Source organism: Botrytis porri, assembly GCF_014898465.1.
Source record: "Botrytis porri strain MUCL 3234 chromosome Unknown BPOR_004, whole genome shotgun sequence".
Taxonomy (NCBI): Eukaryota; Fungi; Ascomycota; class Leotiomycetes; order Helotiales; family Sclerotiniaceae; genus Botrytis; species Botrytis porri.
The window spans coordinates 1,716,337-1,730,424 of NW_024066078.1; the positions used below are offsets into that span (position 1 = coordinate 1,716,337).

Genomic DNA, 14,088 nt, shown 5'->3' on the forward strand with positions numbered 1-14,088 from the left:
AGTTCGCAATACACCCATCCCAAACTAGCTCTTATTTTCTAGACCGAAATTCCATCCATCCAACTCCTCGCTATTAATCATCCTATCCTCCCTAACCCTATTTTCACAAAACCAAGAATACCAAATATATATGTGTCCAATAAGAGTAAGCTCGCAAGAAACCAGACTCAACATGCATGTTGACCCAGCGAATCAGAAGAAGAAGATGGTGTTTCGAAATGACCCGCACGAGTACCCGGATCCATATTCTCAATCTCCGCAGAACGGTTATTTGTATTCTTATTTTCCGCTTCGCAATCTTTTCTTTCCTCGTCCGTCAGTCCAGCTGTCGCGGAATCGATTTTGCAAAAGGGGATTAGGATACACAGTGCGATACTTGCGCATGTGACCTCGAACCAAAATACGGCTCTGTAACTATCTCGCAAAGTTCCGCTTTTATTCTGCACCACGTTTGCTATGATTTCGGACAGACCTAGGCATACCGCGATGGAGAATTGCATTATGGAATTGATCAGGGCGCCTGCTAGACCCTGTTGAGAGGAAGGTAGAGAAGTAGTGATGAAGATTGTGGTGACGTTGAATGTTATGTCTATGCCAAAAGTTGCACAGGTCATTGCGGTGAATACCCATGCCCAGAATGTTGCATGTATGGGAGCGAGTGCGAATAGTAAGGGGGCAATGATCCAGCATATACCAGAGAATATAATCAGAGCTGTGCCGGGGATGAGATGGAGTATGAAGCCGCCGAATGTCCCGATAAGACATCCGCCAATAGCGAGCGGGATGAACCATGCAACCAGTTGCAGGCTCGAAGCACCTAGTATGTTGGTGCAGTAGAATGTGGCATAAAGAAGAAAGACTCCAAGACTTCCGTATGTGAAAAATAACGCGATGAATAGAGGTTTCATGTTCGGGACGGCAAAGAGTGAATATGGTAGGAGTGGATAACTTGCAACATATCGCTCGACATACATCGCGATTGCGAAAAGAACTATCCCTGACACAAATGTAATAATGATATATGGGGTCTTGAATCCGTGCGGCGCATAAGCGCTATCCGTTATGGCGAATACGAAAAGTATGAAACTGGCTGCTAGAAGCCCTGATCCAAGCCAATCCATCTTAAGGTCATCGCGCTTATCGTTTTCGGATGGAATGCAAAGCATTGCAGAAGCGACACTTATGAAGGACAAAACAGCCCCCACCCAGAAGAACCTATAACGAGTTAATCTAATCCATTAAACAGACATGATTGTACATACCATGCCCATTTAGCATATTCGGCGGTCAGCCCAGCAAAGAAAATGCCGATGAAGAATCCAGCGGCCCCACATGCACCATATATACCTAAGAAGCGGTCAGATATGTATTGGTTTTATCAAGGGGTACTCACTGAAAACGAGATTCTTCCTTGGTCCTGGTCGATATGTTCGACCTAGTAACATCATCCCGGATGGCATAAATGCAGCTGGCCCCAAACCCTGCAAAGCCCGGCATATATCAAGCATATATTGATCTTTCGAGAATCCAGCAATCAAAGACCAGAGCGTGAGCCATGCGAGACCAGCGATATAAACTCGTCTTCCCCCGTATATATCTGCCAGTCTACCGAAGGGTAGCATTACGGATGAAACCATCAGAGAATAAGCTGCTGCTGGCCATGTTGATGAGGACATTGGGATATTGAGATCTTTCATAAGACAGGGAACAATGACGGCAAATCCGCTGACGAAATACTCCTGCACGAAAGGCGTAAGAACGTAACCATTTCTCCCTATTTGATTTTAACATACCGAAAGAACTTGAGAAACACAAGTGGAAAATCTGAGACATCTCATACATCAGCGCTGAAAAGGGACAGTCAGAGTCGAGACACTATCTTCTTATCGGTGGATTTTGACCCTTCAGGTCGTTTGAGAGAAACCCCATTTGAAAGATCAACATCACCCGAAAGATTCAAATGGAACAAATGGAACACAGCAATTCTACATGATAGAAGAGTAAGATAACGTACACAAAACCGATTTCAGTCCATACTGTCTTGAACTGAGGCGGTCTTTGGCGACCTAAGCGCTCGATATCAGATTTTGCTAAATTCGACATGAGAAATATACAAACAGGTCACCGAGCAAAGTACGAGGGGACTATTCTACTTGTACTTTCAAAGTAGGTAGGGTCAAGCAAATTTATTTGGACGAAGAGTCCAATCAGCGATTATAGCGAGCACTCTTGCGCACTCTCGCACATTGTTGGATGGCGGTCCACATATTTCCAATATGCCGTTCAAGCACCCCTCCAAATCCCTCAGGATATTTGCATACTCGACCAGATGGCTGGTATTAGAGAATGTCCGTAAAGCGGATGCAGCGCCTATTCCACACTTGTCGGCGAGACTTCCCCGATCCTTGCCAGCAGATAGTTCAGAAGACACGACCAATAATATGTTTGCACATGCTAGCATGTGCTTTGATGGAGTACTCGGTCATTCTAGACGTAGAAGGACTTGAACTTTAACTGCTGATTTTGAGCTCAGATAGGCAAGATGGAGAAATGCTTGTTGTGATGAATTGTTGAATGATTGGAAGAGATCATTCTGCTAACGAAGATGACGGGGGAGTGGAGAAGGTCCACGAATAAGCACTAAGCTAGCTCAGCCGTTGCCATTTTTACTATATTAACGAAGAACGCCAAATGATAGAAAAGCGGCAAGCCGGCGGTAGAAAAGGGTTAAACGCCCGTCGGCAGTCACTATCTATATGAGTAAGCCGGTTAGCCAATCAACCCATCTTGAACTCATCTCAAACCTGTTAAGCTATCCCAGCGGTCCTTGGATTTTCATCTATAATACTTCCACCAACCTTCTCTTCCATGACAATACAAACAATGAATGAGGTTTCGAGTGTGAACCCAAGAGAAAACACCATTTGAAGCCACGAGGACATGATCGAGCCTGGCTATTGCCAGATCAGCATGCTATGAGAAGCTCGAGCCATTAAGAATCCCACGTATGGAGCACATGGTATTCCTCCGTGGCATCTCCGTATTTATGCAGAATCAGTTTCATACCAAGTGGCGCAAAACAGCCTCTACTTTCAGCTATTTTTGTTCGAGACTGACACTCAAACGGCTGTGCAACCTCAAGGAAGATGCAAAAGTTGGGACGCAAAAGCTTGCTTTTCAGAATATTATGGTATCTGCTGCCCAGGCAAAATAAAATGCCCGAATATATGCACCCGGAAAGATCGCTGGCATTCAAAAAGTGCCGTTATAGAATGAAATATATCAAACAAGTATGTATGCGTGGATACACGTGCCTTCACTCCCGAAATAGTTTCTGGAACAACTCGTCCGAAACCATTACCTACATTGGACAGAACATTCGGCATCGACCTGTTCGCCACAATATTTGACGGGGAAGAGTGGACCGAAGAATACCCTTGACACGCACCTACTGTTGTGGCGGTGAAATGAGCGTTTTCGGTCTCCATCTGCTGCTTGGCTAGACGACAAGTGTCGTGCTGAGATGCCTCAACGGTATTTGAATCTTGAAACCACCCGATCTGTTCCACGCAATGTAAATCAGACACTGCGGCTGAATTTCCAGGCTGCATGTACATCAACGCATAAAATAATGCTGCATCCAGAAACTCTGTGCTGTTCTTTCCTTGGCATCCGACCTCTTGAATTTGAGTTCACTTGATAATACACTTCTCCGCTGCCTCATCCGCTTCACCCCCTCCATAGTACCATTCTTGAGCCTGGGCTTGATTCTTCAACTCCATTTCAAATCCGGAACACATTTTCCCCACTATTCTGAGACCTCGCCTCAGTACAGAACTGGTCTCTTGTAACACTAGGTCGTGTGACCTCTTCAAAGTTTCTTGGTGTTCCCATATTCCCTATCGTGTCTTCAATGGTTGCATTTCTCCATAATAGTAAAGATACAACAGAATCTCTGAGTCTACGTTCTTCTCAAGCACGAAGAACACAGAGACGATGGCAAGACCATGCTCCAACTATTCTAGTGTGTTGAGATTGTCATCGTAACATCTCTCTACTAGCTAGCAATTAAGCTGAGCACGCCAACAAATGTAACAACAAACGAGGAAAATGGCAGACTAAATTCTTACCTCTATCTCTGCTATTTTTGCCCTACAATGACTCTTGGCGATCATAATAAGATATCAGGCTCCCTTTAACGTCTTGAAGCCCTTTAATTATTCTTCTATCTACCCTAGAGTCATGCTAGGCGTTGTTGTCGCTATCACTCCACGCTATACTATCCAAATAATCTCCTCAGATGTATACTTATCGCCCATAGACAAGTTAGAATGCGCTACAAACAGCCGCACGGAAAGCAGGGTAAGCAGAAATAATTTATTTCAGCAGTCTAAAAGTTCTGGATGCACCAGAGCCATGGGAATCGTTGTAAGTAGAAATGATCTGCTTCATCATACTTCAACCACTTGCCATACTAGCTAGCTACAATACTGATAAGGTATAAGCCATCTTGCTCTTATTGAGGACATCGTCCAGCCAGCTTCACGAATTAATCTTAAATTCAAATTTAGAAAATCTCTCTAGATTTCTCCATAGCCAAGTAGCCAATAATAACAGACAATTGAATAGAAGATAAAATAAGATGTAGGATTCTTTGCTCGTGAAACTTCCTCGATGAAAATAGCTTGCGCTAAGGTCTAGATGACGGCAATCCATAGCTCTCCACCACAGTTTAGATTCCGATTGGACTCTATTTCCCAGATGATTCAACATACCAAATAGACATATCATATGTCCTAAATCTCCCCGTAATAAAATAACTTCTTCATTCATTTTCAGAAGATGCAGAAGCTCATATTTGCTGATTCCCTGGGACAAACAATTTGGGTTTAAAACACCGGAGACACGTACGTATATTTGCAAGTTGCAACCCCAACTACGCAAAGCATACTCAAATACTCAACATAAACATCTCAAAACCTATCTCTCCCACTCTACTTCGCCCACCAGTCCCCCAACTCTACGTATACAAATCCAAATCAATCTCATGATCCATCTCCTCCCCCTGCCCCTCCATCTGCTTATCCATCCCCACAAACCCCACATTCATATTCTTCACCTCCTTCTCCACCACCTGTTCCACCTTCATCAACACATACCAATACCCCTCTTTCATATGCTCCTCACATCTCGCATTCCGACTCAAAATCATCACATCCTGTTTCCTCTCCACTCCGTCCTCATCATCCAACGCCCCCGCCTTACTTAAAACATCCACCTCACTCCCCTCAGCAAAAATCCCTTCCGTCTCATCGCGCGGCTCGTACGCGAGGAAGTATCGATGCACTTCTGTGCAAGTTGTTAAAGAGAGATGAGAGAAGCGGTAATAGGTAGTGCATGCTGGGAGTTTAGCCACAGAAGGAGGGAAATAGAGGGTAGCGAGGGAGTCGACGAGGAAAGTGTAGAAGCGTTGGAGATCGGGGGGGAAAGAGGAGGAGAGGGGAAGGGGTTTCCGACAGCAGAAATAGGGTTCGCTAGGTAAGGGAGAGATGATTGTTGTGGAGGAGGGTGCCGCGGTGCGCGTGTTGGGTGGGGGAGAGGGTTTTTGGTAAGCGCCTGCGGAGGGGGGCTTGGGGGTAGAACAGGGCGTGTGTTTGGGGGTTCCTTTGGGAGTGCTTTTTGGAGTGCTCTTTTGGGGTTGGGGTTTGGAAATCCCTCCTTTTGGGGGTGCTTTGGTGATTTTGGATGATTTGAGAGTTGCTTTTGTGGGTTTTAGAATTTCGACATCGACGTCCGCGATGTCTTCTTCGGCTTCTTTACTGGGTTTGAATGTATCATCTCGATCAACTTTTTTCTGGCCCGCTCGTGGCATATTTGCTCCTGGTTGCTTATTTCTGGGTTTGATTGAGAAGTTGAGTATCGTGGTGTACGGAAGAAAATAAAAGTAGATGCTTTTCTTCGAAGATTAAAAAGACCGAAGAATAGTATAAGCTTCGAAATTCTTTGTTGTGTTGTAACTCACTCTAAGACGCATTTCGATTCTCTTTGTTGGTGTAGTCGTCAGTACTTGAAGTTTCCACATTAATGTCTCATGCTGATTCCTTTGTTCTGAAAACTAAACTGATTCAGAATAATGCTAGTAGAATCTTATAAAACTGTTTCATTTCTTTATGTATGGATGAAATCTCAAGCCTCTTCATCGGATAAAGAAATATTTGATAGACATAGCATCACTGTAGAATTCGAATTAATTATTAAGCCCTTGAGATTTGTACATACTACGAAACTCCAATTGTATACAAGAAGCAAAAGTTTATCTCTATCAAATTCTCAATACTCACAAGCATCCCAAAATGCCTTTGCCAAATTCTCTTTCCCAACGCCCCCCTATCCCCACTCCAAGCGAGGGCACCAAAAACACCACCTCGTCAACCCCCAAACTCGACGAAAAAGCAGACGACAAATCTCCTCCTGCCCCAATACCCTCAACCGATCCCGATCGCCGCTTCTCCTCTATCTCCCCCACCACTCTAATCCCCACAAGTACCACTCCCCCCCCAAACCTCACCGCAGAAGCCCTCCTCGCACTAACCTCCCAACCCCTCAGTCACGGCGCAGCCTGGAGCTCTGCTCCTACCCCACGAGCACGATTCCTCCCACAAGCCACCGAAGTAATCTACACCTGCTCTTATGGTGGTGAAGTCTACCCCCAAACTGCTCGCCAAATAGCTAGGGCTAAATGCTGGATATCGAGGCGCAAAAATAGGGAAAACTTCAAGAGAATTGAAGCAAAGGAAGAGCATTTGGCGCAGCAGAGAGAAAGAGAACGATGGTTTAAGCCGGCGAAGAAAATTGAGTACTTGGACGAGGAGGGTGTAAAGCCCTGGGCTATTTTTGAGAAGAAAAAGTGGCATCGATATTGAGTTAGGATACTGGGCGGATCGAGATACATTCTCTTTCTAGGGAGCGAGTGGAAATTAGATAGAAATGAATGAGATTGGAAGATTTCCTTACACTTCGTGTTCACAATATCTTCTCTAGTACCTTTTCGGATTTCAGAGACTGGTCTCGTTGAAGAATTCATAGTTTTTGAAATTAAATATACAATTTGCCATCGTACATAAATTTGACATTCCAGATGGAACACATGATTGAGTGACTATACGTGAAGTGATACAAATATCAAGAACTTGATTTACCAGATTGCAGTATGAGCCGGTGCAAATATCGTTGTGTATAGGTGGCCATGTATATATCCGTGAAGACCCGAACCACCGTTATGAAAATGTGAAAATATCAGCAAGTTTCGCTTGACAACATCTCTGATAGCTTGTAAGAGTTTGGCTGCATTGGATGAAAATAGTAGAATGAAACAGAAAAGGTTGGAAAAGAAAGGAGCGTTGAAGAAATCAACATCCTCGATGTAGATATTACATTCTTCCCTATGCAACAAGATTATGTCTCTATAACTACACCATTTTCTTGAAGTTCTGAAAATGACATCGCTTTCTAATGGTATACCCGACAAATTGTTAGTCAATACCAAAGAATGCACTATCAAATTGACCATGCTCCATTTCGCCTATTTCTCCTCCAACATTTCCATCGTCATCATTTTCAAAGAATAAATCATCAAATACACTCTCGTCGGCTCCGACCATATTATCGAGGTTTGAGTCCATGTCCATGTTATTGTCATTGTTATTATTGTTGTCATTCGTATCACCGCGAGCAGCCATGTTCAGGATATCATCCATTATATCTCCTTTAGAAGTTGTCGTAGTGATGTTTGCGCTATTATGATTATTATTATTATTATTAGAAGCCTCGTTAGAAGGTTGTAAATCGTTCATGTTAAAGTCTTGGGGGTTGCTCCCAAATGTGGAGAGGTCAAACTCGGTATTTTGTGTGTGGTTATTATCTTGACTTTGAGTATTGGTGGCTGCGTCTAGCATTGAAAAATCCATACTTTCGAAGTTGAGAGCTGCGGAATCTGCATTGGCAGCGCTGTCTGGATTATCGAAAAGAGAATCGATTGAAGAATCTTGTCCGCCTCCTGTGGCCGTTTCAGGGGCGTCTGTGGAAGCGGGAAGCGTAGTGTTTATTCCAAGGCCAATTGGTTGGGATTTGTTGTCGTTTGTACTGGGCGGAGATGAAGTCGTGGGTTCTTTCGTCTCTTCCTCATCTCTAATTTCTCTTGCCATTTCATTTTTGATTGGGGTTTCCTCTTCCTTCGCAATTGTTGGCATGGGATCGTTGTCTTGGATCGTCTCTTGCTTTGTTGCTGAAGGTATATCTTCGTATGAGATATGCGGAGGTGGTGTGGGCTCATGTACGACGGGGTTCTCTATGTTTTGGGCAGGGGGGTTCTCTGCCGCAATTCGTTTCGATCGCAATTCCTCTAAATCTCGACCCAGAACTGATTTTGCCCGTATCTGTAGTCTCGAGTCAGTGCTGCACAACTAGAGATTCAAGCATTCAGTCCACTTACAATCTCAGCTTCAAGATCATCCAAAGCTCGGTGGAAATTGTCGGTTATAGATGGAATAGTCGAGTGTAGTCTGATGGCCGAGATGGCCATGGATTTTCCTCCCTCAGCACCTGTGGCACGAAGAGCTTTGCCAGTTTCTATAAGCTGAAAAATATGTTAGATTATGATTCAATGATCGAAAGCCCAGTACATACAATCGCATTGATCTGGATTTGCAGGATCTCCAAAGGAGTTTTGGGTTGTTGTGCTTGAGCCATGGTCAAGAGAGAGTTAGTGTGCTAGCAGGTGGTGTGAAGGTCGGGAGAAGAGTTTTCTAAGAACAAGATTGAATCTATCATAGAGGAAAAAAGAGTCAACCTTCCTGTCCAGAAAAAATACCTGCGTGGTGAATATTGGTAGACTTTTAGATTCCATTTACAATGATGGTTTCATCATACATCGTAGTACCGATGAAAGTCATTGGAGGCTCGGCGAACATTCTTCCGCTGATATCCACTTTAAAGAGCACTGTACCAAGCTTACATAACATTATAAGGCTCATTTTGAGCTTTGCACGGTTTACTAATCAATTGATGCTCAATCATAGCTTTTTGACATACGCCTTGTTCCTGTCGTTCAGCAGGTACGGACCTGTGTAGAGAATAGTTTAAATGAAAATCAAGCATATGCCAATCAGTCAGCCTATCTACATACGCATACACCATTAAGCCAGAATATAGTTGAGTCATGTCTTTCCTTGATGCAATTATCGATGCCTCACCGCATGCAAAGACGTTCAAAAGGCTTGTGCAAACCTACCAACCAGGAGTGATCTTCAAAGTAGGATGGTACAACTGGAGGGGTAAAGCAGCAAAAGAAATGATGGATGAGTAGGTATCATGTGAAGATTTATTGCCCTCAGACCCTGCTGTTGCGATAGGAATGTATTCAATCAATGCAGGTGATATCTCGCTATTGGTTTCATGTTGGAACAGCATGGAGCTATTGACGAAGGTGTTGCTCACAAACCCATGCTGACCTTTTCAATGCTTTTGAGGCGTTAAATCACACCTCCGTGATAAGTAAGGCAATTTCACTCTCACATATTACCAATCATCCAATAGAAGCAAAGAATAGATAGAGGTTAGGTCGTCTTTCGCTCTATAGGAAGTAGCCGAGACAAATCCAAAAGCATTCTTAAACCAAGGTGCTGTACCTGATGAACCTGACAATGACCTTTAAGAGAAATTCCATAGTTGCTTTGTACCTAAAATACTTAATTGGTTAGTTACTCGAATCTGTTAGATGGTCTTTTTAATAATACAACTTCTTATCCGTCTCTACGTAGCTTGTCGGAACTATCAAGAAAATGGGTTATCCGTCGAAACTAGAGCTGTCGGGACGTAAACTTTGGTTAAACCCCTCTGATGAGATTGCAAGATAAGCTTCGATTCCATGTCTGTGTGGTGCTCACTGCGCAATGCTCATGCCTGGGGCCGCACGGAAGTTTAACTTCAAGAAAGATGGGATGATCTGTCCACAAGACGTTGACTAATACCATGTGCCTTGATATCCCTTCCCGTCGGTATAGCATCATCTACTTCCTTGTAGTAACTTTCTCGGACCGCTCCAGCGGGCAGCATTTGAACAGAGTAATGATTCCGTTCCGTGTGTGCTGTGCAACGGGGGGTCTTGCTGGTAGTTTACATACAGACAGTTCATGCACAATATCCTGGCTGTAGGTGATGGCCAATGAAGATTGAAGCCAGGGAGGTAGGAGACGTGTATCTAACAGCCAATCAAAAGATTCCCGTGAATTGATTTGGGGAAAAAGTCGAATGAAGTAATTGTAGAAAGAATCAAGATTTTGGGTAAAAGATGTACGATGTAGAAACAGCCAAGATATTTATAGAAACAGATGTTGTGGAAGTGAATCTATGTCCTGTAGGTAGCTGACTGTACTATGTACCTATATGATAGATGTCCTCAAGGAATTGAGTTCGTATCCTAGCTAGGGAGCTAGAGTAGGTATAGTTCACCAATCGATTGTGAATGATATGTCTGTAAAAATCCGAACCCGCACTATTCATACATACTCACGACATATACTCAATAAAAATAAATACCGTAGCAAGTATATTCCTTATTGACATGTATCTACCTCTCATACTTCAATGGAATCTTGATAGAACTCCAAGCCAAGAACTATTGAGCAGCTGGAGGACTCAATGATACCCATGAGAAGAAATCATGGACGATAATATCCCATCCAACCCCACCATTCAAAATATCCGGAAGAATTTCTAAAGGCGAACCTCTTGATTGAATCAATTGAATTTATCCCAAAGAGTTCACTTGCATTAAAAGGAAGGAATCTCCGTACATAAGCGAAAGAAGCAGACGGAAATTAGCTGTTGAGCAATCAATCACATCAGTACCTAGTAGATAGGTCCTCATATAGGTTATATATCATTGAGCGAGAGAGGAGAGAGAAGATACAAATCTGTCGGCCGAGTGAACCCACAGGAATGAATGGTAGGTAGTAATAAGTACAAACAAAGTATGTGAATATGGATGAACCAAGTTGTCAATGTTATTAGTTTACCTAGTATATCCATGGATTATTATAAGTTAGTATATAACCATACCCAGTCTCGAGACAGTCACAGTTATCCCAAGAGTGAATTGATGATAATCCACAACCTCAGGTACCTACATGTCATCCCTAGTAATATTGAATCTCTTTGGCTTACCCGGACCCTATCTTGTACCTAGTAGCCTTGTCTATTAGTTAGCGTAGAAACTAACAGAAAGAAAGAAGAGCTACAACCTACCGTTTTTACCAGAAAAAGGACCCTCCTCCATTCATCTTGCAGTAAAAGTAATTTGCGCCGAACTTCTACTTTCACCTCCCCCCTCCCCGCCCCAGCTTCTCTTCGTTCAACATCTTTTTTCCTACTGTGTGCAAGAAAAATCATTTGCAGCGTCGTCTCTTTCCATCTCTCCTTTTCAATCTACTGTCAATACAAGGCGTTTGGATCTTCGAGTGGTGTTTGTCTCCTCTCTATTCCTCTCGTCTTTTTTCACGGTCGTGATTGATTAATTTCTTACATATTCATACCTCTCCCAATCTATCATCATCGTCTCATCCTCTTTATTTCTCACTCGGTATTCTGGGATTTGGTCGCAGGAAACCCCTCCTTTATCAATCTCTTACTCTCTGCTACTTCTGCATCGTCTTAAGCTTCATCTTAAACTTCCTCTGTTCACTTGAATTCCAAAGTCCAATTATTCATTCACACAACAAGTGATTAACAACTTGTTGCTTATTTAACTTTCCCATCGATCTATTTCGCAAGTCATCTATCGAATTTTCGAGTCTCACGCGCTTCTTATCGTCAAGTTACACAAGAACATAAATCAGCGCACCTTCGCAACTCAACTTTTTTCGTTCCTTGTATCTTCGATCTCTTTACGATCCTCTCCACGCAATTTCCTACTTTCGATTTCTAAGTCTATCTACTTCCGAGCAAGTTTTTCAAAGAAACCACTTCAAGTACCATCTTTGATCATATTTTACAATGGCAGACAACGGTGCTCCAGGTAGTGCTCAGCTCCCACCACCACCGCAGACTTCTGCTGGTGCGCCAGGCTATGAGAATGGCCACAATAGCCAGGGCAATCCCTCGCATATGCCACCGCCACCACTTCCACCAGTTATCATTCCGCAAAACACAAATCCAATCCCAACTGCTATTACCTCTCCTATGGGCGAGAATGGTGGGGTAATGTCGCCAGACAGCGCCGGTGGATTTGTTCGCCGAGCTGCACCAGAACCAAACAAGCGCGCATTATATGTTGGGGGCCTTGACCCAAGAGTCACTGAAGAAATACTCCGTCAAATTTTTGAGACAACTGGTCATGTTCAAAATGTCAAAATCATTCCTGACAAGAATGTAGGTGCTGTCAGTATCAATCCTTTTCCTTACCGTCATATCCCAAAGATTCGAGCCCTCGGAGCCTACGAAACTTCTTACTAGTGTTTAACAGTTTCAACTCTTTCCTTTTCCATACATTGCACTTGAGTATAAACATCATGCTAATCGAGGTTCAGTCAAAGGGATTCAACTATGGTTTCGTCGAATACGATGATCCTGGAGCAGCTGAGAGAGCCATGCAAACTTTGAATGGAAGACGTGTCCACCAGGCTGTAAGTATCGTTCTATCGGTCCTTCAAGCAGCAAGCTAATTTCATACAGGAAATTCGAGTAAACTGGGCTTACCAATCGAACACATCAAACAAGGAAGATACATCAAACCACTTCCACATCTTTGTTGGAGATCTCTCAAATGAAGTGAATGATGAGGTTCTATTACAGGCTTTCTCTGCCTTTGGATCTGTGTCCGAGGCACGTGTTATGTGGGATATGAAGACAGGAAGATCTAGGGGCTATGGCTTTGCTGCTTTCCGTGAACGTCAGGATGCCGAGAAGGCACTAAGCTCTATGGACGGTGAATGGCTGGGATCCCGAGCTATTCGTTGCAACTGGGCCAACCAGAAGGGCCAGCCATCTATCTCGCAGCAACAAGCCATGTCTGCCATGGGCATGACTCCTACCACGCCTTTTGGTCATCATCACTTCCCAACCCATGGTGTTCAGAGCTATGATATGATTGTTCAACAAACTCCTCAATGGCAAACCACTTGCTATGTTGGAAACTTGACACCGTACACAACACAACAAGATCTTGTCCCATTGTTCCAGAATTTTGGATATGTAGTCGAGACTCGTTTCCAAGCCGATCGAGGCTTTGCTTTTGTAAAGATGGACTCTCATGAGAATGCCGCACTCGCCATTTGTCAACTGAGTGGATACAATGTCAATGGTCGTCCTCTCAAGTGTAGTGTAAGTTTGATTTTTCCCTTTATACCTTTTCTATGCTAACGATTCTCCAGTGGGGCAAGGATAAGGCACCTACCTCAGCAGGTTTCGATGGCTCTCAGCAAAGCTACAGCCCTCAAGCCGGACCAACTCCTGGTGGATTCCCAGGTACACCCAACGCTTATTTCCCACAATACGGTGGAATGCCTCCGCAAGCTGGACCTCAATCAGCTGGACCCATGGCTAATCAGCAGTCTCCCGGCCAGTTCGCTGGTCAACAAGGAGGATATGGTGGTCCTCCAGCTCAATCTCCAGCACAATACAGCAACCAACCCATGGGATATGGTGGCCCTGCCAGTGCTGGAGGATATGGTCGTGGTGCTCAACCAACACCAACCGCGCAGTGGAGTGCACCTGCTACGCAAAGTTACGGAAACGGCTTTGGTGGTTACCAAGGCTAATTTTCTATACGACCGCACGCATTTATGACCTCTTTTGGAGCAACTATTTTCAGGTGTATTTTGCTTTGTCAAGTTCTTATGGTCTTAAGGGGAGCCGGGATATTAAATTTTGGTGGCATAATCTCATTTCCGCATCTGTGCTTTGGTCTCTTATTTGACGGCTAGGCCGAGCAGCATTGAAGTTGCATAGGGCGCTCTATTTCAAGATAATTTTCTTTTGATCCGTAGTTTTCCTATGTTCCCTAGTGTTGGAAAGGTGATTGTTACGTCCATC

At 43.8% G+C, this 14,088-nt stretch overlaps 5 protein-coding genes across 5 annotated transcripts; 2 read left to right on the forward strand and 3 right to left on the reverse strand.

The window, feature by feature from the left end:
• Positions 1-167: 167 nt before the first annotated feature.
• EAF01_003455 (uncharacterized protein) lies at positions 168-2,103 on the reverse strand (the record flags this gene model as incomplete). Its single annotated transcript, XM_038911709.1, has 5 exons — positions 168-1,215; positions 1,263-1,347; positions 1,394-1,739; positions 1,794-1,824; positions 2,015-2,103. The coding sequence occupies 5 exons, from the start codon at positions 2,101-2,103 to the stop codon at positions 168-170; spliced, it is 1,599 nt and encodes a 532-aa protein (XP_038772944.1).
• A 2,917-nt stretch (positions 2,104-5,020) lies between these two features.
• Positions 5,021-5,872, reverse strand: EAF01_003456 (uncharacterized protein; the record flags this gene model as incomplete). Its single annotated transcript, XM_038911710.1, has 1 exon — positions 5,021-5,872. One exon carries the CDS (start codon positions 5,870-5,872, stop codon positions 5,021-5,023), a length of 852 nt encoding a protein of 283 aa, XP_038772945.1.
• Positions 5,873-6,353: 481 nt separating this feature from the next.
• Positions 6,354-6,923, forward strand: EAF01_003457 (uncharacterized protein; the record flags this gene model as incomplete). The annotated part of the gene is made up of 1 exon (XM_038911711.1): positions 6,354-6,923. One exon carries the CDS (start codon positions 6,354-6,356, stop codon positions 6,921-6,923), a length of 570 nt encoding a protein of 189 aa, XP_038772946.1.
• A 609-nt stretch (positions 6,924-7,532) lies between these two features.
• On the reverse strand, positions 7,533-8,748 carry EAF01_003458 (uncharacterized protein; the record flags this gene model as incomplete). Its single annotated transcript, XM_038911712.1, has 3 exons — positions 7,533-8,435; positions 8,492-8,635; positions 8,686-8,748. The coding sequence occupies 3 exons, from the start codon at positions 8,746-8,748 to the stop codon at positions 7,533-7,535; spliced, it is 1,110 nt and encodes a 369-aa protein (XP_038772947.1).
• Positions 8,749-12,051: 3,303 nt separating this feature from the next.
• Positions 12,052-13,814, forward strand: EAF01_003459 (uncharacterized protein; the record flags this gene model as incomplete). Its single annotated transcript, XM_038911713.1, has 4 exons — positions 12,052-12,435; positions 12,585-12,680; positions 12,730-13,377; positions 13,428-13,814. 4 exons carry the CDS (start codon positions 12,052-12,054, stop codon positions 13,812-13,814), a joined length of 1,515 nt encoding a protein of 504 aa, XP_038772948.1.
• Between the last annotated feature and the right edge of the window lie 274 nt (positions 13,815-14,088).